Source organism: Candoia aspera, chromosome 1, assembly GCF_035149785.1.
Source record: "Candoia aspera isolate rCanAsp1 chromosome 1, rCanAsp1.hap2, whole genome shotgun sequence".
NCBI lineage: Eukaryota > Metazoa > Chordata > Lepidosauria > Squamata > Boidae > Candoia > Candoia aspera.
This window is the reverse complement of record NC_086153.1, coordinates 193,930,074-193,957,969: the sequence shown is the minus strand read 5'-3', so window position 1 is coordinate 193,957,969 and position 27,896 is coordinate 193,930,074. Positions and strand designations below refer to the sequence as shown.

General features: G+C 38.7%; 3 protein-coding genes across 7 annotated transcripts in view; 2 read left to right on the top strand and 1 right to left on the bottom strand.

Moving 5' to 3' along the window:
* On the top strand, window positions 1-17,169 carry SSB (small RNA binding exonuclease protection factor La). Of its 2 annotated transcripts, none has more exons than XM_063318212.1 (12): window positions 1-19; window positions 4,408-4,482; window positions 5,432-5,535; window positions 6,431-6,605; window positions 8,028-8,135; window positions 8,230-8,330; window positions 9,459-9,530; window positions 9,616-9,658; window positions 11,266-11,406; window positions 12,885-13,071; window positions 15,976-16,104; window positions 16,626-17,169. In XM_063318212.1, exons 2-12 carry the CDS (start codon window positions 4,417-4,419, stop codon window positions 16,721-16,723), a joined length of 1,224 nt encoding a protein of 407 aa, XP_063174282.1. In that variant the 5' UTR covers window positions 1-19; window positions 4,408-4,416; the 3' UTR covers window positions 16,724-17,169. The 2 variants fall into 2 exon arrangements, with proteins under 2 accessions (XP_063174282.1, XP_063174281.1); XM_063318211.1 differs by having other exon boundaries at window positions 3-89.
* On the bottom strand, window positions 16,724-24,940 carry METTL5 (methyltransferase 5, N6-adenosine). The gene is made up of 8 exons (XM_063318213.1): window positions 24,755-24,940; window positions 23,678-23,787; window positions 22,922-23,036; window positions 21,877-22,058; window positions 19,885-19,967; window positions 19,463-19,514; window positions 18,892-18,941; window positions 16,724-16,837 (listed from the first exon to the last, which is right to left on the bottom strand). The coding sequence occupies exons 2-8, from the start codon at window positions 23,784-23,786 to the stop codon at window positions 16,790-16,792; spliced, it is 639 nt and encodes a 212-aa protein (XP_063174283.1). The 5' UTR covers window position 23,787; window positions 24,755-24,940; the 3' UTR covers window positions 16,724-16,789.
* A 1,115-nt stretch (window positions 24,941-26,055) lies between these two features.
* The window catches only part of UBR3 (ubiquitin protein ligase E3 component n-recognin 3), a 119,649-nt gene continuing 117,808 nt past the window's right edge, over window positions 26,056-27,896 (top strand). For 3 of the 4 annotated variants that reach the window (XM_063318208.1, XM_063318207.1, XM_063318206.1), the window contains exon 1: window positions 26,065-26,634. In XM_063318208.1, the coding sequence (XP_063174278.1) occupies window positions 26,162-26,634 (473 nt within the window). In that variant the 5' untranslated portion in view covers window positions 26,065-26,161. Of the gene's footprint in view, window positions 26,635-27,896 lie in introns of all 4 variants that reach the window. The other variant, XM_063318210.1, reaches the window with a different exon arrangement.

The window sequence follows — 27,896 nt, the reverse complement described above, 5'->3', positions numbered from 1 at the left end:
GAGAGATCGGCGCTTAAAGGTAGAAGCCTTCACCGCCGCTGCGGCCTGCTGCTAGAAGAAGCGTGCGGTTCCTTCTGCCCTGGGAGAAGGTTGGTTTGGGTGCCCCATACTGTATTTCCCACCGTTTTCCGGCGTTGGGCATTCGCCACTTCCTTTTCGTGGTACATCATTGCCTTTCGAGGCTGCGGAGTTGTCGGTTCCCACGTGTGTCGTGGCGGTGGCTGCGGGTGTTACGCGGAGGGGAATGGCTTGGAGGCTTTCCGCACAAGCAGTAGATAGCAGCTCCCCCCCCCCCCAACATCGCGGTGGCGATATATCAGTGATATAGTAATATGAAGTCCGCATGTACGAGTAATATATCGCCACCGCGATGACGGGGGACGCTTGCAATCGCTTTTGCGGGAATTCTCTGGGAATGTGGGGTTTGAAGAGCAGGGAGTTTCCCTAAGCCTTAACCGCGTCCTACGTCCGAAGGTGTATCTGGGTGGATTCGCCGGGTCGCTTCTTTCCTGGGTTGGGGCCTGTACGCGCAGTGGGGGGTGGGGGGAGATATTCGAGGAAGTCCATTGGAGTTGGGCGGCTAATAAATTCAAATAAATAATAAATAACTTAGGGGGCTACTGGGTTTTGGCTCCTGGGACCCTCAGGATCACAAATGGCACTTGATCTTTAATCTCACTGTGTTGATCGAGCTGTGCTAATATGGAGAGCCGAAGGAGGTGTTAGAATCTCGACATTATGGGAGGGGCTGTACCACTTCAGATTGCAGGAGGCGACTGGATAGTTTAGACGTTTCCGTGTTGTGTTTTTTAAGAACATCTCTCTCAGAGTAGGAGAAGGGAGGAATAAGGGCAACATTTTCTTTGGTAAAACTTTTTGAACTACTGTATGTCCAGGGTGTCCTCCAAGGTGAAAAAAGAGATCCTCTGGTTATATTATGACCAGATTAATTCTGTTAAATTAGTGTTTCTCAACTTTGGCTATTTTAAGTTACCTGGACTTTTAACTCCCAGAATTCTCCAGCCAGCATGCTAGTTGGGGAATTCTGGGAGTTGAAGTCCACGTGTCTTAAACTTGCTAAGCTTGAAAAACACTATGTTAAATAATTTTTCTTATGGTAGCTGGAATCTGGTGGGAGCCAAATAGGAGAATCTTGAAATAACAGTGATCTATGTTGCTAGCTGGTACAGGAATTCTGGGAGCTGTAGTCACACATTTGGAGGATACCATACTAGGGGAAGACTTTTCCTGTCAGGCATCCAGGATTATTGTAACATAGAAAAGTATTCAGAAACTTTATTAAAAGCAGTGTGCCATCTGCAGAATTTTCTCTGACATCTTCTGTTTTTGTAGATCCAACTTACATTAGAAATAATCAGTAATCTGCCTCAAAATATAGATTGTGTGGCTGATGTAGGTTTTCAATTAAAACAGTGATAACTCCACACAGTAATAAAAAAGTGGCATCATATCAGCAGACATTAGTGTGCTCCTGCCCTAAAAAATATTTGATAGGTAATCTGAAAAAGGAAATTCTATCTGTATATGAATATCTGTGTGTAAATTCTCTGTAGGACAACAACCCACACTTAGACAGGACTCTTGATCATGATGAGATCCTCAAGACGATAGTAGTAAGGTGTTGGACTAGGAGTGGGGAAACCCAGCTGGAAGTCCACCCTTAGTCGTGGAAGCTTATTGGGTGACTTGGGCCAGTCGTAGGTTCTCTTAGCTCACTCCTCACAAGAGTTGTTAGTGGGGGAAATGAGAAGTAGGACAACCGTGTATGCCATCTTGAGTTCCTGATCGACAGACAAGTTAGAAATCTAATGAACAATATTGGGGTGGATTAAGTAGGCACAGCTCTATTCTACACAGGTATGGAAAAGAAGGCTGCTATCCATGTGAAGGACCCTACCCCACAGCCTTAAGTGGTTTAATCAGGACCCAGGTTGCTTTCTCTGTGAGGATCAAAGCTCAGATGTTGGTATATAGTTCAAAAGAGCATGAATATCTTAAAAAGAAAAAAGTTTTCCAGAGCCAAGCTTAACTCATGAGATCTAGTCAAAGGGGAACCAGTATAGCAGAAGACCATATTATATGAACCAGCGCCGCTTTTTAAGCATCACATTTCTGGTGATTCAGTTAATCTCTCATTTTCTTCCTGAAAAAATGCATAAATACCCAGTATACATGAAATGTTTTTTGTTGAGTTATACACTCAAATTATTCTAATTTAATTTTAACAGTATTGCTCTTACTTTATTCTATATTCTGTTATATTTTCACTTGTTACTCTGCATATTAAGAACTTTTCTATAAAGACTGGGTAATCCTAGCTTTTTAGTATTTTTTATATCTCATAGGTTTCATTATTATTGAAATGGTTGTAGTTCTAATTGATGGTATTTTTTACTGGTCTGACCAAAGTAAAGATTTGAATTAATAGTAATTTTAAATTTGTAGAAACATGACTTAACAGATGCCAAAACAACATTCTGTTAATGTGGATATGTTGGGCACTCCACTTCTCTATTCTGTGTCTCCTTCTACTCTTGAATATTGAACAATATAATTTAATAAATGGGCCTATTATTTCTAGAAAGTTGCTATATCTTCTATAAATAATTCAGAAGCCAGCTTTGCAGTCCAAGCTTCACTGGTCAGACAGGGTTATAAATATACTTGATTGCAAATTACACTGGTACAACTAAGTTGGCTTCCCATCTCAAGCAAAGTCATAGTTCATTGAATAAGCCTTCAAGGACTTTATATCACAACTCAAATCATAGTTTACAAGCCATGATGCCTGGTTTATACAACGTGACATGAAAACCGAACAGATTGTATTTGTGAACCACCAAGAGTCCTTTAGAATTGTGGCAGTCTATGAAAGTGACTAATAAATACATGAATAAATTGCTGAGCATGATGTGTGAACCCCATCTTGGATTGTACAGTTCCTCCTGCTGGGCCTTTTTAATCCATTTTGAGGGCTGCCCATTGTGTGTCACTGGCTTGGGTGGAACTGTAAAGTCTTAATTTGGTTTTTCTGGCCAATGATCCTTTAATCAGACACTGAGCCTTGCTCAAGGGACTTAGGAGAATGGAATAAGATGCTTCTGCATTTCTCATGGAAAAATCAATATCCCCTTGATTCCAGCTGAAAGATGTGACTGAAAACAGTCTCCTGGAAGGGGAAAAAAAGGAACAGATTTGAATGCTGCTTAATTGGGAATAAAATCAGCCTTTTGTAAGCTTATAGTTTTAAATTTGTCGAACTTGCAAGGTGGGACTTGGAATGGAATGGCATGATAGCTAGTATGAAAAACCAAAAATGGAAGATGTATTATTCATAACATGATTACAGAAAGCAAATAAAGGAATTATAACCTAAGCTTTTTTGTATATCAGTTGCATTCTAAACTGCTTCCAATATAGCTACTGAAGAGTTAATTCATTCTAATTTTAATAGCACCTTGTAAATTAAAAGTTTTTACCATAAATATAAAAATAATTCACAGGTATCAGTCCAAGAGATCCAGTGATTCATTATCTTTTTGTAGTCCTCCAGGAAAGTGGAATTCCTGCTTTTATACTAATTAGGTTTATATTGATCGGAGGTGGGATCACTCTTAACAAAAATATGATACTCTGTTCATCCAGTTTCATAAGGGAAACTATGCTGGTTCCATTTTTCTCTTTTGTACCACTTCTAAGCACTTTCCTTTTCAGCATGTTTCCACAAACAAGTTTAATTGTTGCCAGCCAGTTACAGAGTAGATGGTAACACCTAACAGCCTTGTCAAAAGCTGAGTAGGCTGCAAACAACATTGAGTATAATGTTGAAAAAAGACCTATTAAGAACTACTAAGACTCACATCAAAGTATTCGTTGTATAATCGAATTCGTTGATCTTAAATTGATTACTTAATATTAAAGTCACTATTGTTTCTCTCTCCCATGCGCACACACACACGTTAATGAAAAGAAAAAATAAACAGAGCAAATTTAACAAGAATTAAAATACCGAAAAAGTAGAAAAAAAAGGAAAATAAAAAAGGACTACCAGGTTTCTGATTAACCCCTTTTTATACTTCTGTTAATTTGCAATATTTGTAGACATTTAGGCCCTCTTAGAAGCCAGATTATAAATGATTATATTTTCCATGCAGTACTATTTATTTTTCACCAACTGGTTGTTACTTTCCTGGGCCAGCAAACATTACTTTTGTGTGATAGTGTCTAATTTTTATCTACCAAGGCTATTCTCCTTTTTATGCTCTTTAATGGGACTGGTTTGAGCAATGCAGATATTTTGAAAGATTGGAATATATGTTACTAAAAACTGGTGGGGGGCTTAATGATTTGAATGTACAGTGTTTCTAAATATTGCTTTGATTGCAGGAAGTGAAAATGGCTGAAAATGGAGATAGTGAAAATATGTCTGATTTGGAAAAGAAGGTTTGTCAACAAATTGAGGTATGAATACTCCCGCTATACATATTAAGATAGCGTGAAAATAGCAGGGTTTGGATAATAGGGGATTTAATCCAGTGTACCTGAAGCACATTAGACTGAGGCAGATTGACCTACTGTACAGCTAAAGTAAAGATTATCCTACAGTAAAACTGTATTCATTGCAATTTATATCCACTAATTGATCAAATATGACAGTCTGTTGGATACAACATCAAATCAGAATTTTCCTTTTTTAAAAATTGGAATTGATAATGTAGCTCCATTTGTTATTTTCATGCTTATTGCCATGTTTAAGTCTTCTAGTTATGCTGTATAATATAAAATAATCATTAGGATAACTACTTCATGTCATTGTTTACATTTTAAGAAGAAAATGGGGTGTGCATTTTTCAACTACCCAGAATGCAGGTAGTCCTTACTTACCACAGTTGGGACTGGCAAATCCGTTGCTAAATGGCACAGTCATTAAGTGAAATGTCACGTGATCACACCAATTTGCAGTGTCAGTTCCAGCTGTGGTCTTTACACGGATTTCTGTGGGTCGTTAAGTGTGATGTCACATGACAGTGACTTGCGACTTCCTGCTGGCTTCCCCATTGACTTTGCTTGTCAGAAGCTGGCTGTGAAGATCACAAATGGCAACCACATGACCATGGCATGCTGTGACCGTTGTAAATGCTTGCTGGTTGCCAAGCACCAGAATTATGACCAAAGGGACCCTGTGACAGCTGGAACTTTGAGGACCAGTTGTAAGTCTCCTTTTTCAGTGCAGTTGTAACTTCAAATGGTCGCTGAATGAGTGGTCAGTAATTGAGGAGTACTGGTACAGACAAAGATGCAATAAAAGCTTTTTGCAGTAATGGAACTAGAACTGGGGAATTGCTAAATGAAGTAGTAGAGCATCATAATTTGGGTTCTGATGTTTGCATTATTCTAATGTATTTCATAGTACTACTTTGGTGATCACAACTTACCCCGGGACAAGTTTCTTCAAGAGAAGATCAAATCAGATGATGGCTGGGTGACTTTAGAAACAATAATCACATTCAATAGGTAATACTAATAGTGGGCTCATAGTTTCATAAGAAAAAGAAGAGCTGCTTCTAATTTACAGTAAACCTGTGTTCTGGGCTGGATTTGATTTTAAATCCCCATGAAAAGTATCACTTTTCATCACCTAAGTTTGGTTATTTACTGAGCCGATGTGTGTTTATTAGTTGCTGTAGCAATTAAAATTGGCAGCTTTACTTTTTATGTTGTTCTGCAGCATAATTTGGAATATCTGTCATGTATCCCGTGTGTCTTTTCTCCTTAAAACAGTTATATCCACAGAGGGGAGCCCTTGTTAAAGCAGATTTTTTCTGACTCTTTTTGCACACATGAATAGATCTTTTCCATGTGTGGAATGAGGACATTTGTTTCAAGACAGTGTGACCTTTCAGGAAATAAGGATATAGTCAGGGGTTTTTACATGGCATGGGAAGAAATGTCTACATTTGATACATTTCACATATATTTCTACAATCGTAAATACAGAACTCTTGTAGCATTTGTATTTATAGATCTCTAAAGGTGTGTGCCTTTTGTTGCTCGATGTAAAAGTGTGGGTTTTTACTTCTGTGCTTTTGACTCTAAAGTAAACCTATTTAAGGAAAGTTATGGATGGGGTAGGTGGCTTTCTGGAACAATTTGAACTAGGATGCAGAAGGCTGCTACTAGAAAGGTGAATGGTCTTATTCTGGGGAGGTTGGTGGCGGTAGAAAAAAGTCAATAAAATGTCAATTCATGAATTTCTTTAAGTTGAATTTTTCTTATAATTTAAACCAGCATATTTGTGATTTCTGTTTTATGAGTGCATAAATTTAATTTAAGTGTCAGATTATATATAGATGACATGTAACTGAGGCAACAAAACAAATAACTTCCTTCTTTATCTTCAATTTTGTAGGCTAAATCGCCTTACAAAAGACTTTGATGTAATAGTGGGAGCATTAAAAAAATCAAAGACCGAACTTATGGAAGTTAGTGAAGATAAGACTAAAATCCGAAGATCTCCAAACAAACCATTGCCTGAAGTTACTGAACAATATAAGAATGCAATTAAAAGCAGATCTGTATATATTGTAAGTGGAATGATGGTATTAAAATACAGTGAATTTCAGATTTGGTATGTCAGAATCTGTCTTTTCTATCAGGGTTTTCTGTTTGCTGGTGCCAGGAACAGGCAACGGATTCTGAGCAATATATTTAGTTCATGTGTGGTGAGACCTTTGGGCTTCACTGTTGTGCCCTGTAAACTGAGAATACGCTCCTCTGCTTTTTCAGACACCCACAGGACTCCTGATAGTTCGCCTGTTATCACACAGCTGTCCTGTCTTTCAGCAAAGAACCTAATGTGCTTTGAGGGGACCTCAGATTCTCAAGAATTCTGTATACAGTTACTACAATCGTAATAATATAAAGTCATGCTGAAAAAGAATTCTTACTTTTTGGGCTTCTGGGTTATATATTAGGAAAACAATGAGAAAATTATTTAGCTTGATGTATGCATGCATGTCTCCATACCTATCGTGCTATTCCTTTCAGGGTAAGCAATGCTATGTAAAGGAGTGAGGAATTAAGGCATAAAATAAGAAAAGGAAACATAGCTATATTTAGTTTATACTGCCGGTATTCAAGGTATCTCTTCATACCTTTCTGTTCTTGTAACCCATCTTTGTTTTTCTCACATTCATACATTGCTTCATATATTGACTTTTGTTCTTTAAACCTCATCTTACTTTTTTTTTTTTGAGGATTTCATCAAATCTAACTGTGCTTTCTTGGCCTTTCCCTTCCTTGTGACTCATACTTCATATGCTGATTTTGTTGGATTTTGATCTTCTTTCATTTTCTCTATCTGACCAAGCTACCTCAAAGTGCTTCTTTTGTGTTCAGTCCACATTTATTCATTTTTGACCTTATATCTTCTTGTTTTACCACACACACTTGTTAAGTATCCCATTCCCCCTATACTCAACTCTTATGGTTCTCCTGACATACCAACTCTCATTACCCTCTTAAGAAAGTGGCAAGAAGCACGTTCTTACAAACAGCCATTTTCACTTCTTGGCATAGATGCCATATTACCCTTTTACCATCATTTGTATGTCTTAAAAAGTTCCTCTGTCCATTTCCCCATCTTTAGTAAAGATACACCTCCTACTAAGATACATACATTAATTTTTGGTCTAACTTGTAATTACTTCATTTTCCTTGTCCTCCCTTGGTCTTCAGTATACAGTATTTGCTATTGTTACTGAAAGTTTTGTTTTTGTTAGCCATGAGTTTTAATCTGAAGCCTCCCTCCTGATTGCTGGAAGCTGTATGCCTTCTGCTCTGTGTTCATTATTTACATGCAAATTCAGTCGTTGATTATGGTGGAACAACACTCCATTAAAAGAACTCATTGCTTCCATGTAATAATGGAACTTTTTTTCTGCACTGCATAGATGTGTAAAACACTGAACTTGAATATGAGAATTATTTAAACTTTCATTTTTCAGAAAGGTTTTCCATTAGATGCAACTTTAGATGATATCAAAGAATGGCTGGATTGTAAAGGCAAGGTAGAAAACATTCAGATGCGGAGAACACTTCAGAAAACATTTAAGGTAATACCTTTAAACAGAATTCTGTTAGCTCTAAATTTCCTGAAGCTGTATCAGATCCCAAGATCAGATTCAATTCTCCTTTTCCTTAAACCAGGGATCCATATTTGCTGTATTTGATAGTGTTGAATCTGCCAAGGAGTTTGTTGGGACGCCAAACCAAAAATACAACGACACAGAGCTGATTGTGCTCTTCAAGTAAGTATGATTTCAGTTCTGCATTTGAGTTTTGACATGAGCTTCGTGTGAGGCTTCTGACTTTGGCAGAGGAATGGCAACTTGCTACAGGAAGGGTGGCCAACTTTTCTTGGTTCTGTTGCATCAGGGCTTGTGGTGATAAGGCCATTGTGTCTTCAAGACTTGTTTTTAAAATCATGTTATTCTTTTTATTTTACAGTGTTATTGTGTGGGGTTTTGATAACATACTTTCCTTCCCAGAATAAGCTGGAATTTTTTCCTTGTGTCGGTAGAAGGCACGGTGACATTGATTCTTCAGTGTTATAGCACCTTCTACTTACAAAGAGAACATTGCAGCCTTTTTTTCCTTTTTTAAACAAATAGAAAAGCAGGTGGAAGAGAAAAGTCAGTAGAGAAGTGGAGCAATTTAGAATGTTAAATTGCTTTCCTAGAAAAGCAATTCTGTATACAATCTACCATGTATATTCACAGGACAAAATGGTCTTCAGTGCAGGAGTGTTTCCTATTTGTTGCAGTCAGTAGGAATAGTATTTAGTCTTTATTGTGCTTCCTTCTCTTTTCTACCCTTACTCAAGGACCCAACCGCCAGACTGTATACCACTTGGCAGAACTATTGCTATGGACCCCTCCACCCTTTAGGACATCAGTAAATGCCATCTAGTTTTCTTTTACCCCTTTCTCTGGCTCAATCTACTGACTTTCAGTATGAGTTTTGAAACACACACACAGACATTAATTCTTGTTAGCATGAAAAAGGGTAGTAAGAAGAACCTATTTCGGCTTTAGGGTAATGGAAGGAAATTTGTGGACTTCTAGGTGTTGAACATCAACTCCTAGCATCCCCTTGCCTTGGATCTGCTGGCTGAGGCTACTTGGAATTGTAGGACCTTGGTTCTCCACCTCAGTTTTAAGGGACTCAGATGATAAGGCAAAATAAGTACTTTCTCATTTTATTTGCACGTTAAGGTCAGAGTGTCAGTAGTAATTAGTGCCAGTTACCGTTTAAGCTAAGGTTGGGCATTAATGCTGATCAATGTTCTTCAAATCGTGGCCTGAAGGATTGATATTACTTTACATTTCAGTAGTAGTCCCAAGTGCATATGCTTAAATAGATTATATTCTGTGTAGAGAAGATTACTTTGCCAAGAAGAATGATGAGAAGAAAAGGAATAAACTGGAAGCAAAAGCAAAGGCCAAACAGTAAGTGGCAATGTGAACTTTGAAATTAACTCTCGGCTTTTGTGCCCAAGTTTTGTTGCCTAACTTGTCCTTCTTTTTATAACAGAGAGAAGGAAGAGAAACAGAAACAGGCTGAAGATGCTGAAATGGTACATTCCCTTTGATTTCACTGACTGCATAGTCCATTCAGGTGGTGGCTACATTTGTCCATGTGTCTGTATAACTAGGCTAGGGTGGTAGAATAAAGACTTGAAGAGGAAATTGCTTAGACTAACTTGAATCTGATTTCCTGGACCTAAAGCAAATGGGAAAGCTTCGGCTGAGTACTTCAAATCAGCAGCCTTTAGTAGTTGTGCATTTACTCCTTACTGATGCCAGGGCTCAGTCCTAAAATGTATGCCCCCGAGCTGGTGCCCAATGCAATTCTCCCAGTGAGGTGGACCTCCTTGATAGACTTGAGCCTTGATATTTTTCTTTTCTTTTAGAAATTGGGTCATAAAAGCTTTTTACTGGGTTTAGGGTGAATCTACTGAAGTACGTGAAAGGAGGACCTTAGACGCAGTCCTGAGTTTTGTGGCTTGCTCATTCCACAGAAAAGGCTGTCCTGACAAAGGCAACCAAATCGTCTGCAAAGGCTCATAGAATGTATGTAGGTAAATGAGTAAGACTGCCTTCCCCAAATTAGCACCCACAGTTGTGTTGAACTACTTTCCATTATGTGTAACTAGTCTGTTGCATACAAAGCTAATGAGTGTTCTGTTATAATACATCTGAAAAGTGCCAGGTTGGGGAAGGCTGAAGACAACATTTACTTGTTCAAATGTTAAAGAGATTTAATACAGAAGACTATTCCCTGAGTATTACCAAAGTAGAAAACATTGCTCATTTTCATTTGTACTTTATTATGACTTCTAGTAATAGCCATGCCTTGTGCTAAAAAAAAGCCAGCAGTTCTGCTCCCCCACTGCCAAAACCTTGGAATGTAAGATGATGGTGTAAAAGAAGAATTTTCAGCCTTTTAGAGCAATGGTTCTGAAGGTTAGCTCTTCAAATGTTGTGGGTCTTCAACGCATATCATTAGGGTGGATGACCATCAGGATTGTACTCCATCAACAGTTCGAGATCCAGGGTTAAGAACTAAACCCCCAGGGGAGAGGAGTGTTTCATATAAACTATTAAATTATCATGTGATGAAGATAGGGCTCTTCATTGGATCTTCTGCATATTATAGAAAAGTAACATCCAAGGAATTTAGTTTTCATTATCAAGCAAGGATGAAGCATATCACCTGGAGAAAATAGCCACATTGAGTCAAACTTGTGGGCAGTGGGAGTTTTCAGAAAAGCATTGTAGAAGAGACCAGGGTTGTTCCTGCTATCTTCTGGGGGAAGTGGGAGAGGGTGTCTGCAGGAATGAACCTGCCCTGTGAGAATCTACTTCCACAGGAAGAAAAACACACGCACACCTGCAGACCACTTTCCCAGTGGGTAGACGGTATCAGAGAGTGTGACCCCAACTCCACAGGATTCTGTTCACATGGGAGGGAGACCTGAAGAGGGTATCTGCCAGGAACAAGATTTCTGATGACAAAAGGTCTACAAATGCAACGATACCCTGGAATTCTTTATGTTTGGATACTTCTTTATTGATCAAATTCTGGAAAGCTTTCAGAGCACTCATTTTACTGAAGTCCAATAAATCACCTAGGAAGTAAATAAGTATCTTACAGGTTCTTCCCTCTTTTTATACACAAAAGAAATCTCTGGAAGAGAAACAGGGATGCTTGCTGAAGTTTTTTGGTGACTTGGAAGATCATACTTGTCGAGAAGACCTCCATGCAGTTTTTTCAAATCACGGTGAAATCAAGTGGATAGACTTCGTCAGGGGTGCAAAAGAGGTCAGAATGGTTACTCTGATATCTGTAAATGATGAAATGTTAAACAGATGGCACACTGTTTTCAGGACTGGATATGCATAATCTGGACAAAGAGTATGGATTGTTTTACTATTCTTGTTCATCTCTCTTAAATTTACTGGTAGAATGTGTGTTAATGACAAAAATCATAATGGAAAAACTTGATACATTTTCCAACACTTCTCTGGTAAAGTAATTCCTAGTAATAATGCAGAATGTAAGTGACATTCCTGCTTGCTAGAGTAAACAATGACATTGCTTTGCTTTGACCTTGTAAATCCTAGACCCCCCCCCCAAAAGATACTCACTGCAACAATTAGTTACCTACCAATATATTCCTTGATGCCTACCAAGTTCTCTCCACTCCCTGACTTTATTAGATTCTTTTTAATTAAAAAAAATCAGAAGCTAACATATTGCAAAGCATCAGCCTCAAGGGTAAATGTCTCCAGACACCTCCCCTGCAATAAACCCCAGGCATTCTTAGAAAATAGAATACTGGGTGGCCCAGTATTTAGTTTGCCTTTTTTATATGGTAATGTTTTATGGTTGACCACTCACTATGGGAATCATTTTGAGAATAAGCCTTTAACATGCACTGAGAATTACAAACATGCCTACTAGCCTGAAACGGTTAAAGACTCTTGTTTTATACTGGTTACACATTATAGTGTGCATTGTAATACACAGCTAGTGAAAAATTAAGAAACTTTTGACCTACAGATTTTTCAGTTCACAGAACAAAGCTAGAAAATAAAATGAATTTGTAGAGTACAGTACTCCTTTGTATCCAGCATTATTTCTTTAGTTATCTAACATGCAGGCTGTGCCAGTTATTTCTTTCTATAGTCTGACAGAGGGAAGTATCTTAAGGACAAGGGAGAAATGTGCAGATTGTGTGTTACTTTATTCAGCTTTTCCCTTCAGCATTTGTCAAAGAATGCCCTAAGACAGTTATCTGTCCCCAGGCCTGCAACTAGGGTCTGTGTCACCCGGGGCAAGCATGGATTCCGCACCCATTTTGGCGCCCCCCAGTGCTGCGCCTGGGGCACATGCCCTGCTTGCCCCCCCCTCCAGTTGCGGCCCTGTCTGTCCCCAAATTAGTTACATACACATTCAGTTCTGTAGAGTAGGATGGAGGCTTACAGAAGAGCTTGACTGCCAGTTATTAGCAACTTTTAACTACCAGTCACTGTTGCTTCATGCTGTGAATCTGTAAGAAGATGCTATTTCCTGGCTGGTGGTTGGAAGCAGCCAAATAGGGGTTCAGAACTCTCCTATTGCACAGGAAATTGCCCATTGGATAATTAAAATTTCTCTTACATTAGCTCTCCTGGGCTCCTCCCTCCAGTTCTTTCTGTGCCTCACCCAGGATGAGCCAGTTTGCAAATGCCCCCATCGTGAGGATGAAAACAGATGGATGGTGCCTGCAGCGATTCAGATTGTGTTTCTGTGTATAGGGGATCATCCTGTTCAAGAGCAGTGCCAAAGATGCGCTGGATAAAGCCAAAGAAGCAAATAATGGGAACTTACAGCTGCGAGAGAAAGATGTCACGTGGGAAGTACTTGAAGGAGATGTGGCCAGAGAAGCTCTGAAGAAAATCATGGAGGGCCAGCAGGAGCTGTTAAACAAAAAAAAGGGAAAAGGTGATTTCTTCCTTTGAGGCATTTACATATTCATTTTACCTTTCCTGGAAGTTACACTTAGATTATTGGGCAAGGAATGGATGGCTCTCCTCAGAGAGCAGCTGTGTTCTAGCAAGCTCATCTTTGTGTGTTAGAAAGAAGCTGCTGAAGCTCCTTTCCTCTTAAGTGGCTCAGGGGAGGACCAGACAAGCCATGAGAGCAGCCTGCCCACAGTGGTGGCAGGGCAGGGCAGGAGGGTGCTGGAAGACCAACTGTTACTGGGCTGAGGGAAAAGTTTGCAAGTGGGACAAACTGAGCTCTGTAGCCCAGCCAAAGGCCTTGCTTTCAAATATCCTGTGGCTGGGATGGCATGGAAGCAGGCAACACTTGGCAGTATGCCAATTTTCAGTGACATGGGATATGGATATATATATATTTCACTATAGTAAAAATATACAAAACAAGAGCAAAGATAGAAAATAAAGAAAAAGGAAAAAGAAAAAAATAGTTATGCCTTTTGCCCCATTCATTCATTCATTCATTCATTCATTCATTCATTCATTCATTCATTCATTCAAATTTCTATTACCAGCCATCTCCCCCCAAAGAGGGGGGAGATTAGTTATCTTAGTCTTTTCCCCAACCTCTTTGTCCTCTTTAATCCCCACATTTTATGCTACATTATGTACAAATAAGACCTTAAAAAGGCTCTTGGCCTTTTTGTTTTTAAACTCCTCTTCCCTTCAAAAATAGGTAAACGTTTCCGATATAGCCCTTCTGGTGATATCACTTGGCCCTCAGAGTCTAATTTTTTTCTTAAAAATACCCTCTAGCCAAAAGATTGCCTGCCTCAGTGTTAGAGAGTTCAGAAGAGTTTGGCCTGTGTGAGAGAACGCATGCCAGGGTTAGCGTGCATGCTTAGAATCCTAGAACTGCTTCAGAACCCTATGGGTACTTCTTGATCTCTCTTTGTAGCCAGACCTTCATGCATGAAAGAACTACAGTTTCACAAAGTGGATTGTTAGGGCAATGAATTCAAGTTTTTTTTAACAGAAAAAAAACAACAGCCTAGCCCAGACCTGATTCTTTGTGGTACTCTAAGGGAGAAAAATGGAATTGTGGCTTGGAAAAAATGGAATTAATTCTGCATTGGTGAAGCATATCTGCATTTTCATGTATTCCCCAACCACTGTAGATCGGACAGGTTTCTTTACCAACAAAAGCTTTTCTATTACAGAGACATCTATTTTGGGTTTGTGAGTCTGTTTGGATTTTCTCAAGTTGTACATTTTCATCTTTCAAAGTTCCTTATATATGCATTTCCAGATACTTTGTTGATCCAAGCACGTTCTTCAGTTGAGCCAAAAAGATCTTGGAACAGTTGTAATTCACATCTAGGCCTCAGGATTTTTCATACTAAAAAGTGACCATGATCACTTTTCTTTTTCTGGTTACATCAGAGGTTTTTGATATCAGCCCATGACAGCAATCAAACACATTTGACTGAAATATAACTTCTCTTGTAGTGTATTCACACATCACCCAGAAAGTGAGTTTTCCTATCAGAGATCTTCTATAAATCTCAGGAATCTTTTAATGGTTCCAAGAAAAGGGAAAACAAGCCATGGGCATGTTCACATCAACGTGTCCAATAAACTCTTATATTCCTGCCTCCTCCCAGCCATTGTTCTTTTAGGGAATAAAGTAAATCAATGACTTAAACAGTGGTAATCTGTTTATAGTCCCATACTGGTTCAGGTGATACTGGATCTCAAAAATCATCTGCCTGGTAATGATCAAGCCATAGTTCCTTTCTGTCAGAATAGTCTTGCTGATGCAAAGGCTAATCTTTCCAGGACTTTCTTAAATCTCTACAGTACTAGCAAATGACCTTCCCTGCAAGATGCAGCCCAATCTAGATCTAGGAAGCTTCTGGGAAGCTTTCTGTCAGAAGGACTAGTCACCGGATGGAGGGCATCAAAAGCACCCAGACGTTTTGAGCTCTGGCCTATGCCAAAAACTTAAAGTAAATACTTTTTTTTTAAAAAAAAGCAGACACTCACCCTTTCTTCTTCCCACTTGGCTTTCTTCCATTCCTCTAAGGTACATTACTGTACTATTTAGTCTTCTGCATCCTCTCCTCCTTACAAATGATTTCTTTTAAAACCATTTTGGAAGTAGTATATCATGTATAAGGGTATAAATAATTATTAAAGCAGACTCTCCTTCATTCTAAAATTAGTTCTTATTCTTCATTGATAATTCAAGCATCTTGCTAATAGTGCCCTGAACTTCATCAGCTGGAGCAATTAGAAATATACATCACAACTCCTGGAGGAAAAGTGTCTGCTATCAATATGCCAGATAGTACATGTTCTTCATTGCTATAACATAGAAAACATGTTGAATATCTTCTTAATACCAATTTATTGCTATCAGAGCAGCAACTATCTCAGTAGTTAAATCAACAAATGAACTGGTTATTGGAAGAGTCATTATATTCACCAGACACTGTAAACTGGAAAGGAGCTTCCATGTATAATGGATAATGCACAAAAGGAAAGTCCTGAACTAGTGGGAGTCAACTTATTTGGGTTATCTACATACACCAAATCAGAAGGAAAGTGCACAGAAAGCACCAGTGTTCCTTTTTTCTTCATGTATGACTGGAAAAGAAATCACTAAAACCTGCTTCCATGGTGCACTGTGAACACTCCTTCTGGTATAAGATGGACTAATAGTCTGTTCTTAAAATTCAGCAAATACTGGCCATGTTGGCTGGGAGTTATGGAAACAGTAATTCTACGTATGGCGCCAAATTGGGAAGAGCTATTTTATATGATAGCCTTCCTCCTTAATTTCAGATACCCAGAAATAAATTCCTAAAAGTGTGATAATCTAATATGTACATTCCCTTTTTGCCAGGTCGCAAAGGCAAAGGTAAAGGTGGCAAGGGAGCACAAGGCACACACGACAAAAAAGTGAAATTCCAAGGCAAGAAAACAAAATTTGAAAGTGAAGATGAAGAGGAGGGTGAAGATACAAATAACACAGGTGACTTATCTTTGTGGAACAAGCTTCCAAAATGTATAAGCTGTGGTGCCCTGAAACATTGCTTTTAAGTTATTGTCAAAGCTTCTGTGTTAATCTTCGTTAGGTGTTTGATTTTTGAACTCTGCCCCCCAAAACAGAATTGTGCAGGCAATTGGAAACTTGCCAAGTTAAAGGCTGTTTGTAGCATTCAGCAACATTACTTCAGGTCTGCAACATTCTCTTTGGAGACTATACTTTCTGCATAAATGGTGGATCAGAATGGAAATCTAAGCCGAGTCACATCCATGAGTAGATTCACCTTGAATAGCAAGAATCAAAGAGAGGAGTGGCTATGTCATAGTTACAAACATTCCTTAATGGCCCTCTCACATTTGTTAATCTAGCCAACTAGGTTTTCTAAGCTGTTCTGAGAAAGAGACCAAAGTAAAGGACCCTACAGGAGCTTGCTATTACTTGGTTTGTTACTGTAGGTCTGAATGTGATGGTTGTGGCCCACCGTGACTGAGATGTCAATTTTACAGGGTCAGCAAGTCCCAAGAAAAGGCCAATTGAAGAAGGGGAGCAAGAAGAGCCCGCTGCCAAACAGCTAAAAACAGAAAATGGTGCTGGAGTTCAGTAGTAATACTTCAAAAAGCATTTAATGCTATTTTTATTATTTTTAATGAAGTTTTAAGTCATTCCTCCATCATTTTTTTTCACAAGAGAATCTGATAAAATCTACTTCGATGTCTACCTGTAAGACAAAGAAGAAAATTATATTTTTAGATTCTTTTCTGGAATAGTGGCTGATCTAACATGCAGTTTTTAAAATAACTGATGATTGAGCCTAAAATCAGGCTGAAAGAAAAGGCTGAAGAAACTGAACTATCCTAATGTCTACTATGTACAAAACTTTTACTGAGTAGTGTATACCAAATAAGTATCAGTATCTTGTGTGTTAAAATTCTGTGAATCTTTGTGTTCAATTACAGATGTATCAAACTGTATTGCTACCTTTAGTTTAACAAAGAAAAAATATCTATAAATGAAATAAAGCAACTATGTAGAGTTACCATGAGCACCTAATTCAGATTTTGTTTTTGTCTTCAGTGCTGCCTTAGAATTTTCTCAAAATGTCATCTGTTTTCTTTTGTATTGCAATGACAGAAAGTGTCCGTTCCAGTGAGCAGAAGTTGCTTTCGGTTTTAGTAAATTCTCAAACACTGTATGTTTAAGAGTGCAAAGATGTCTAAACTGAGCTGCTTCAGAGGCTGCTCTTCATATAGCAACATCCAGCATGGATTACATTATGTGATGAAGAAACAGTGGAACTGGTCTAGTAAAGCATGAATATGCCCTGCCCATCATAATTTTCATTTCAGGGACACCTCAAAAAGTAGTACTGTAATGTATTATGGACAGAAGTTGTCCATCAACTCTATGCTTCAGTACACGTGAAAAATCTCATTTAGTTTTAATCTTTTTTAACGTACACTCCCCAATTACGTTCGCTAAGTCGAGAGTTTACTATAATTGTTGTGATCTACTAGATATCCAGCTTCTTGAACCTGTGGGCTGGACTTGCCTTAACCAAATGACTTGATCCATATAATTCCTGTTTTCACCTCTTCTTCTACCCAACCGCTCCCAACCGTATTAGACAAAAAGCAAGTTAAGGGAGAAACAGATATAGGACGATGCTTCCTATCCTGTAGATACTGTTGCTACTATTATTATGGGGGACTGTAGAAGGATATTTCTTCAGTAGGATAGTCACAGTCTGAAAATACTTTGTTTTGGTTGTTCACTGTTTTTAGTTAAACAGTAATTATTGTTGAGAACGCAGGTAGAATGGAATGTGTGTGCTAAACACAGAAAGGTTGCACAGCCCTTCTAATTTGAAGCAAAATGAAGTTTGGAGTTTGTGCATTTACTCAGTTTATACCTGTCTGCAAATCCTTTGTAGGTTTTCCTGGGATCATATGGTTGCTTGGCACAGGATCCCAAGAAAAATCATGTTTTGTTTTAGGAGTTTTAGACAAGTGCTAAATGTGCGCTCCTGCACGCTGCAAAACGCCTTTTTATTTTATGTCCAAAATGCTGCACAGCCCTAAACACAGAATTTTAGATTTTCATTTATGTGAACTAGTTCAGTACAGTCTAGCTTAAAACTGTAATCTTTTAAGGGTGGATGCCTACATAAATTAAACAGCATACTGTATTCTAATAATTCTGCTAACCATATGGATAGGCAGTGATTTTACAAGCAGGAAAATATGCATGATCCTCCTAATATTTGCTATTATGCACCCCACCCCACCCCCAGTATTCCTTTTACAATGTTAGCGTAGCTGTTTTATCTTCCCCTCTGATTAAACCACACGGTAGCTTTGATCTCCTTTTGTGAGTAGGGATTCTCAATTGCAGGTCTTCCTTGTCTATCATACAACACATCAACCTTTCACTGAAGAATTAGGAGCCATGCGTCTGATTGCATCAGAACCCATTTGAAGAGCAAGAGAATGATGGGTTGGTATATATAGTAAAATGGAAAATAGGTCCCATGCTATAGATGAGGCTAAAGGATTCCTATAGCTCTAGAAATTGAACATTACCATTAAATGCCATACTTTAAGTTTCTGCTCCCTTTTGTTTAAATCTTGAATTTTGTTTTCGATACCAGGTTATATCCATGCGTGGGCCCAGTTCAAACTGAAACAGTTTTGTCTGCTATCATTAGTATATAGCTCAGTTATTTAGCTACAAATTCATAAGTTTACTCTGAATTAAAAGTGGCTTAATACTTACTGATTTTTTCTTGTGGAATTTATATGATGCTGGTAGGTCATATTTCAGTTCTAAAAATTAGTGAATTAAAAAGAATTTAAGCTGTAAGTAATGTGTGGAAAGTCACAAATATATTTGAGAAATGATAAAATAAGTTAACTGGAAACAGGAGTCTTAGAGTTAATATACATATGTATGACCTGAATACCTGATACTGGGTTATTGGACATAACTTGTTTATGATCCCCTAAAATTATCTTGTGTCTGGTTGAGTAGCAATAGTTTAATTAGATCAACTTGTATAATGCAAATACTGCATATATTTCCAGAATATTTAATTAAGATACCATCACAGTATTATTTTCACAATAGTTTTGGAATTGCACATTTTAAAAAGCTCAAGGGAGACAACTGCTGTGAAGCACTATCAGTATGAAATGATTAAAAGTATATAGAACATGTTGTATCATGCTATTTACGACAGCTTCTATAAAAGTGTCCTTCAGAATACTATATAAATACAGCCTTACATTTAAACAGGGGAACTCTGTGTGCCTTTAAACTGAGCTCAACAGTAACAACTTGTTCTTACCTGCTAAAATTTCCATTTCTATTTTCCATTCATCTGCTTTTTTCTGAATATGCTGAGCATGGAAGGAATGCAAGATATTAGGGGTTCTCTTGATTTTGATAAATCTATATATATTTTGACTGATGGCAATGATGGCCTTCCTCAACGTATTTTCACAATGAGATTTTTTTTTGGTTATAAAGAAATGAAAAAAAAAAAAAGCTAACCTTTTAGATTTTGCACAAACTGGCTGGTATTATGGAAGTCAAATTCTAATACATCTGGAACACACTATTTCGATCACGTTTTAGGCTATTCCAGGATACCTGATTTCAACATTATGTTCCATAGTTGTGATCTTCATCATTCTAGAACACCCAAGGTTTCTAACCTTATTGTTCCCTCTAAAAATGTGTACAAGCATAAACTTGCTAGAGACATACTTGCCGAGTTGATGTTTTGTGTAAGGAATATACAGCTATCCTTGCCATCTGCAGTGCTGTCTTGAGAAAAGCCATGTCCATGCCTATGAAAATAAAAAATCGTTAACAGTTTTAAGCCTCTTTTACTCAGTCATGCTTAAGGTTATAAGTATTATCTCTCCTGAATTCCTAATCTCTCTCAGCAGCCTTGAGTAGTATCACAATTACTGAAATGAAGTTGCCTTGTTGGTGTTAAGAAAAACTTGGTAATTGCTAATACTGTATATTATCTAGCTTGGAGAGTACACATTCGTGTAATTTCACTACTGAGTGCCTCCTTGATTTGGGTACTATTAAATATTCAGTTCCTCCCCTGTTTTCAACACATAGCAAGTTGAATTTTATTTTAAACATTCCTGATTAGCATAATGTTTTAATGTTTAATCAGTTTAAACAATTCAATACATCTGTTTGTGTTGTGTAACAATCTTTGTGCAGATATATTGCTTCAGCTATTTCTTATATTGAATTAAATTTCTAACATGAGTTGAAAGATTGACTTACTGTCAGATATTTTTTATTTAATCTCACAAATAAATGCTTTTTATCAATAATAGATGCATAATTGGTTAAGTAATAGTTTAGTATATCCTAAAGTAAACAGCCTTGTGTGGCACAGAGTGGTAGGCAGCAGTATTGCAACTGAAACACTCCCACGACCCGAGTTTGATCCCAGCGGAAGCTGGATTCTCAGATAGTCGGCTCAGGTCGACTCAGCCTTCCATCCTTCCGAGGTTGGTAAAATGAGTACCCAGCTTGCTGGGGAAGGTGACGACTGGGGAAGGCAATGGCAAACCACCCCGCTCTATAGTCTGACAAGAAAACATCACGAAAGCGGTGTCCCCCCAAAGGGTCAGACATGACTTGGTGCTTGCACAGGGGACCTTTCACACTTCACACAAAGCATCAAAAGCTTTTGCCTTAAATATAGAACACACAATCCTAAAATTTGTGGTTGACACCAGACTGGGAAACAGATACTTCTGTTCAATTTTTTAAATCAAAGTTCCAATAAAATATTTTTATATGGGAAATGTCTTACAATTGCAACTTTTGAAAAATCATGGATATTGAGTTGAATATTACCATGTAATATAATGTAAGAAAATCAATCTCATCTGTTACCCTAATAGTAGAAATATAATTATAAAATGGAAGCTATTTCTGTGTTATACTTGTTTTAAGGCAGGTATAAAAATAGAGAATGAAGGAATTGAATTTATGGAACTTGGAGAAAACTTGTGGAATACTGGCTAGAAAAATTTATAGATGTAAGAAAAATATTACATTATCCTTCCTTACTATGAACCATACAGCATAACAAATACAGCTCAAAGGTTTTAAGGTAGACATAAAGAATTGGTACTGGAATACATGACAGACACACATGGTAACTTGGCAGGAATGAACAAAACATTCATTGCACAGGACAGCTAGCTTCAAATTGTCTATGAACCAAAACACCTTTGTTCTAGGCACACAGTTGGCAAGGAGACTGGAAAAAGCCAAAAACATTGGTGGCAGTGGCTAAGAAGGTAGGGAGTGAAAAGCTTTGGGGAGATTGGGTGAGGCTGACATAGGGTTGGATATGTAGCATTTAAGCCAAATTAAGCGTTGCTGACTTCAAGAGCACCATACGGCATTCAACCAGCCTGCCCACCCACCTTCCCCAACATCAGTATCTACCTTTCCCTAACTTCCCTTAGCTGCTATCAGCTTAGCTGCTCTTGGAGTAGGGAAAGGAAAGTGTTGAGAAGGTTGTTGGAGGGGGAGGAGGGCAGTTTATGTTGTGTCTGAAGTGAAAGACATGAATGGCAGCTAAGAGGTGGTAAGAAAAGGAAGGGTCTGAGAAGTATTGGTTCATTGTGGCAGCATAGAAATGCTGGAAAATAAATAAAATTAGATAGTGGCTTCTTCAGGAGGTTCATTCCCATTCTACGGAAAATGGCTAACCTTTATTGTGCTTAGTTCCAAAGGGAGGATTCATAATAACTGTATCAAATGTTTTGGGCATTTTGTCAGGCAAAGAACATACGTTGCACTGAACCATGTCAATATTTGTGAGGTCAAATTCTTCAGTATTCCTGTTAAATACTGCCAGGGCATTGGCATCTATATCGAATCCTATACATAACCTAGGAGAAGTAAAATTAAAAGAAATTATAGCAGCACATATTTTCATATTACCTTTAAAACATATCAACTTCCACTGTTAAACATCCATGCTTAAGGCTAATTTTAATACTAGGTCTGTTGTGATTGTGATAGTGATAGTTTTTTTCTGTTAAAGGAAAAACGAACTATTAGATTTCTAAATGACAGTTATATAAACCTTGAACTATTAGTAAATGCTGTTCCATCTCTGGATGATTTTTCATGTGGTGCTATTTCAGTAGCATAAAAAGTTGAAATATGGGGTACGTGTCACATAATGTAGTCTCTGATGCAGCTTACTCATGTGTAAACTACGTGCTAATTTATCAGTAGCATAACAATGTGTTTTAGATACTCATATTACTTCAAATAGATTGTGAAACTACACTGCATCCTTAATTGGAAATGTGTCTAATATATCTAGTAGTTGGATTAAAGGGCAAAGATCCCATCTGACTGCTTAACTATGTAGTTTTTCTTGGTGGCAATACAGTAATGGCTTGTCATTACCTTTCTGGCTTAGTCCAGGATGTGTTTTTGTCTTTTCACTTCCTACTTTAGTTTACAGCCCAGGGATTTCCTAGTAATCTGATCCTGGTAAGTTTTCATGAAGACTAGTTAAAAACATACAACAAGCAATTTCTAAAACTACCAGCACCATATAGATGGATTTATTTTGAGATGCTCTAGCTCCATGTTTTGAAGTACCTGTGGTATTCATCTTTCCTCATTTAGTTTAATATTAATACATAATATTGAAATTAATTATTAATAAATATGAAATGAGAATTAATTTATTAATAAATAAATATTAATAAAGCAATAAGAAAATGAGATTCCCTACCCTGCTCCCAACATGGCACTTCCAATGCTCAGTATGCCACAACCACATCCAAGATCTGCAACAATTTTGTTTTCAATATCATCAAATGTATTATGAATCGTATAAAGCATACATGCTGGAGAATAAAGACAAAGACATACAGGCAACAGGTTTAGAGCAAATACAAACTGTACTAAACAAACTGGGATGAATAAAAGTCATCTATTTCCCCATTCAAGCACAAATCTTATTCATCTTTATTCAACTTTATAATGGGCAACACCCACTAAGATGGCTAAGCAAGCTATGTCTGTAAAGCAAATAAAAACACACTCAGCTGGCTCACATAAGTGAAATGCCAAGGCTTACAAAGAAAGGCACTCCTTAAATATAGACATCTAGATTAAAAACTGTTTGTTATTCCTCTGAGTTCACACATCATACTTTCATCCAAGTATTGACTGAATTTTAGAGGAATAAAAAGTATAAGGGAGGATCTAGTCAAGGACTGAACAAATAAGCCTGTTTGACATTCATGATGCAGGAGACTATCACTTAACAAACTTTTAATGGGATATTAAATTCTCAACTTCCATGATTCTTCTAGAACAGCTATGAGAACGTACAGTAGTAATCTACTGTATATTAAACAATCAGCAATATAATCTTACATCAAGAACTTATAATTTCATGAAAACAACCTCTAGAATTAGCCTGTATAGAACATGTAGCATAGACTAACACTATATACATGACAGAGAGAACAGTGAAATTTACCTGCAATATGTGGCCGTGTTGGGTATTGTTCAAGCAGGAGTTTCGGATTCTCAAAGACATCAGCTTGTTGCAAACAACTTTCAAGTTCTTTAAGCTTTAACTTCTTCATGCTTAGAATTTGAGATTTATAACCAGTTACATATGAATAAAGATATATACAAATATTAATGCTTGTTTCCTATTCTGTTTGACTACACTTTGTACAATCTCAGTAAGAAATATTTTTTTTAAAAAAAATCTTAAGACATACAACTCAAAATACAAGAAAACTCAAGATACATGAAAAAATATTATCCAACAAATGGCCTGGTTCATATTACAACAGGCTAATTGTCTGGATTTCCATTACATTAAGCCATAAACTATGGTTCACAAACCATAATGGCTGGATTAACACAGCATGCTAAACTAAAACTATACTAACCATATTTTGAAGTGTGAAACCAGCCAGTAAAAAAAAACACCTTTTTCTGTTAATTTTTATACTCAAAATTTAGTGTTGCTTAACTTTAAACATGACAGAAAAACAGATTATAAATCCAAAATAAATAGAAATAACTATATACTGTATAGTAGAATATTTGTTGTTGTTGTTAGTTGCCTTCGAATCATTTACAACTCATAGCGACCCTATGTATAACAGAACGAATTAGTATTAATATTAGTAGCATATTTAGTGACATTTAAAATGTCCCAAAGTAATGACCTATTTTTCAAGATGGAAGTTAATGGAAAAAACTGGGGGAAGGAGGTAGGTACAATTTCAGACTTCTGAAGTTACGAACTAAAATTAATCCTCAGCAGCATTATTGTATTCAAGTCTCTTTCTAGACTCCAAGGGTTTTAATGGACATAATCAATGTAATTTTCTTGGCGGTTTGTCATTGCCTGTTTACAAGACGTTTTTTCGAGTTTCCGTTTACTCTGGAATACATTTGCAGAACATCCTTATACAAAAAGAAAACTGAGTTACTCACTATTTTATCTATTTGTTTGTATAAATTTACAAATAAATATTTATATAAATAATCGCAACATCTATTCTATACCTCCTGCAGACATAGAAAACGCATTTACCTTTGCCCTTTCCTCAACGGTCACGTAGTTCCGCTTTGTGCAGGAATTTAAGCGATCCCCCAAACAAAGGAAACAAAGTTCCGTGACTTCAGTTCCTATCCAGAAAACAGGGTTCCTTTTCCCCTTGCCCCCTCTTCTGGAAATCAGAGAAACAGAGTAGAACCGACGCAGATGGGATCTCAATTTGGATACATCTATCCGGGAGAAAGAGTTCGGTTTTAAAGTCAAGAAATCCGGTTTCTGTGTTATGTAATGCTATTATCCTCGATTTCCACGCACTTTTAATGAAATCCCGCAATACGGTTTTACTTGTACATAAATGTACTGTATTATCATAAAGGGGTGAATACTTCGCACGGGTCGCATAGGTGCAGGTCGACTCTGCTCAGTTCGGTGCGTCTCAATCCCTGGAAAATCCTTCAGTTTAAATGTGGATCGTCTGTCTAGAATTATGCTCGCAAACCGATCTAAAAATCATCGGACACATAACCTGCGGTAACTATTTGCTGTTCAATGGTTTAACGCCTTGATTATGTGCCATCAAGTCGTTTTCGACTCCTAGCAACCACATAGATAAACGCTTTAGCAATTGTTGATTTTTAATGGTTGCTGTTTCAATTTGTCTTTAGATTATGCATTTTATTCCTGTTCACCTCATCAAGTCTTATCTTGCCTTTCCACATTCTTCGGTTTTGTCTGTGTATGTATGCACAGCATAAAGTAGAACTTGTTTGCAAAAGTCTTGCTCTGTATGTGATAGGCGGCTTCCTCTACCTTCAATAGAAATCGATTACACTCGTTCCTTTGGCGCGGAGGTAGTTTAGGAGAAAGTTTCAGATCAGAAAGTGCCCGCTATTTGACTATTTAATAACAGCTTGGTAGATAAGCGTCGGACTACAGCCGAACTCAGGGGCAAGCTTACCCTTGAGCAATCACGCGGGGATTGCGGCACTTAGTCTTACTGAGGCCTTTCGCAGAAAGCGCCCTTTCAACTTGGTCTTTTAACCCGCTGGGATGAGGGTCCTGTCCCGAGACAAACGGGCGGCTGATCTCTTGCGCATTTATCAGCGCGGGGACAGGACGTGAAAGGCAGAAGGCGCAGAGGCGTCTCTTCACCCCTAGGCAGGCGGCTGCTCAGGGTCAAAGTAAAAAAGGAGGCCGGCCGGAAGGCGGGCAGGCGCCCAGAGCTGTCGCAGAAGGTGGAGGGGGGCCTGAGAGAGTAGGCGGCCAGGGTGCTGACTTTCCCGGCTATCGCGAGAGGCGCCGCTAGGAGGGGAGGGAAGGGAAGGGAAGGGAGGGGAAAGGGAGGCGAGAGGGAGGCAGGTGAGGGAAGAAGTGCAGCGAGAGTCGGAGGGTTACGACGCCCGCAGCGGCTGCCTCTGTGGAGGGACGTCCCGGGTCGCCCTCATGGCGGGTGAAGGAGCTGGAGAGGGCGCCCAGGAGAAGCGGGCCACGGCGGCGCGCCTGAAAGCGGCCCTAAGCGTCAGCGCCGCCACCGCCGCCGAGGACAACGAGGCTGCCGGAGAGCTCCAAGCGCTTCTGGAGCAGGTCTTGGGTCCCCTTGCGGGCGGCGGCAGCGACAGCAGCGAGGCGGTGTCCGAGGCGCTGGCGTGGTGCCGTTGTTTGCTGGCGGGCGGCGAGCAGTGGGACACCTTCGTGCAGGCGGTGAGGGCCTATGACCCGGCCACGCTCTGCGGCCTGGTGTGGACGGCCAACTTCGTGGCCTACCGCTGCCGGACTTGTGGGATCTCGCCTTGCATGAGCCTCTGCGCCGAGTGCTTTCACCAGGGCGAGCACGCCGGACACGACTACAACATGTTCCGCAGCCAGGCAGGGGGGGCCTGCGACTGCGGTGATAGCAACGTAATGCGGGAAGCCGGGTGAGTATTGGCGAGTGGCGGCGCTGGTGCGAGTGGAAACACCCTGACGGCTAGCGAAAGGGAGGATTCCGAGGGCGCACCCGCAAGTGTGTGGGTTTAGAAGAGCCACGAAGGACCAGCTCTGTCCTTTCCCTTTCTCCCGAGTGGTTTTGAAGGAAGCACTCGTGCAAAAATGATCGTTTATGACGGGGGTGTGATCTGGGAGAACAGGTGGATGTAGCTCTGCACTGAAGTAGTCACCTAGCTTGACACCTCATATTCTTTGGGGATACAGTAACTCATCTCCATTGGGTCTGCATTTATGATCCGTACTCATAGTTCACAAGACACAGTACTTTTGTAGTCATCTGTAATATGTGTTGACTCAGAGGTAAGTCCCTTGAATGCAGCATAATCTCATGTGTACTCTAAACCATCATATGTACTGCTGTCTAAGTGTATATCAGAAGCTCTGGTATATTGTGCCATAAACTTTGTGGCTATGATGAAGCAGGTTTTAGTTTGTAGAGCCATAATACATTTATTTGTCTTTAAAGAGCCATAAAACTTACTCTTACATTTGTTACAAGCTACCCCTCTTCAAGCTACATTTATTGGTGAGTTACAATCCATACTTCAGAAGGAAGTCCTGAATTATTCTTAAAGGAGAAAATATCTGTTCTTGGATGTGAAAGTTAGATATGGGTATTTCTGCCAGCCAAATTCAAACTCCCAGACTTTGGGGGGGGGGGGGGCTGGAGGCCTGTAAAGTTTTGCTGCTGAAATAGGCTTAGGACACCTATAAAAACAAAATCACAAACCTTATGATAGAAGGCAGAATAATACAATGTAGCTGCATATTTCCTGATTCATACCTCTTAGGTATGTGACTGAGAGATATACTATTAATAGAATATACAGTTCTTTTAACTTCTGCTCAGTAATTGTATTTATGTGAATGCCCTTTTATTGGTCCTTTAGATTAAGTTGGAAGAAGACTAATGTTGCAGGACTCTATATAGTTAATCCTGTTAAGTTTGCTTCTTTCATCTTCCAGGCCAATACTTCTTTTTATTCTATGTTTTTCCTGAAGTTAAAAACATTGGCGGAGCTCACAACACCATGCCAGTGTATTAATTCATAGTTCAGTATAATATGCAAAACCAGAAAATGAGGTTAATTGTAGGGATAAATATGTTAGATGAATTCATTCAGTAGTGTCCCTCTTGCTAGCTACATGCCAGCAAGTTGTAGATAGTTTCCATATAGCTTTCTGCATTTTC

What these genes read in the sequence shown, in the direction of transcription:
- METTL5 (XM_063318213.1), bottom strand. Translation starts at nt 23,786, where the DNA reads ATGAAGAAGTTAAAGCTTAAAGAACTTGAAAGTTGTTTGCAACAAGCT. An exon ending in AGTGCCATGTTGGGAGCAGG is followed by an intron (nt 22,059 to 22,921) that starts GTAGGGAATCTC and finishes TACTTCTCCTAG; the next exon opens with GTTATGTATAGGATTCGATA. An exon ending in AGAAATGGAAATTTTAGCAG is followed by an intron (nt 18,942 to 19,462) that starts GTAAGAACAAGT and finishes ACTAATTTTTAG; the next exon opens with AACTGAAATATGACCTACCA.
- SSB (XM_063318212.1), top strand. Translation starts at nt 4,417, where the DNA reads ATGGCTGAAAATGGAGATAGTGAAAATATGTCTGATTTGGAAAAGAAG. An exon ending in AAACAAAAAAAAGGGAAAAG is followed by an intron (nt 13,072 to 15,975) that starts GTGATTTCTTCC and finishes CCTTTTTGCCAG; the next exon opens with GTCGCAAAGGCAAAGGTAAA. An exon ending in TGAAGATACAAATAACACAG is followed by an intron (nt 16,105 to 16,625) that starts GTGACTTATCTT and finishes TCAATTTTACAG; the next exon opens with GGTCAGCAAGTCCCAAGAAA.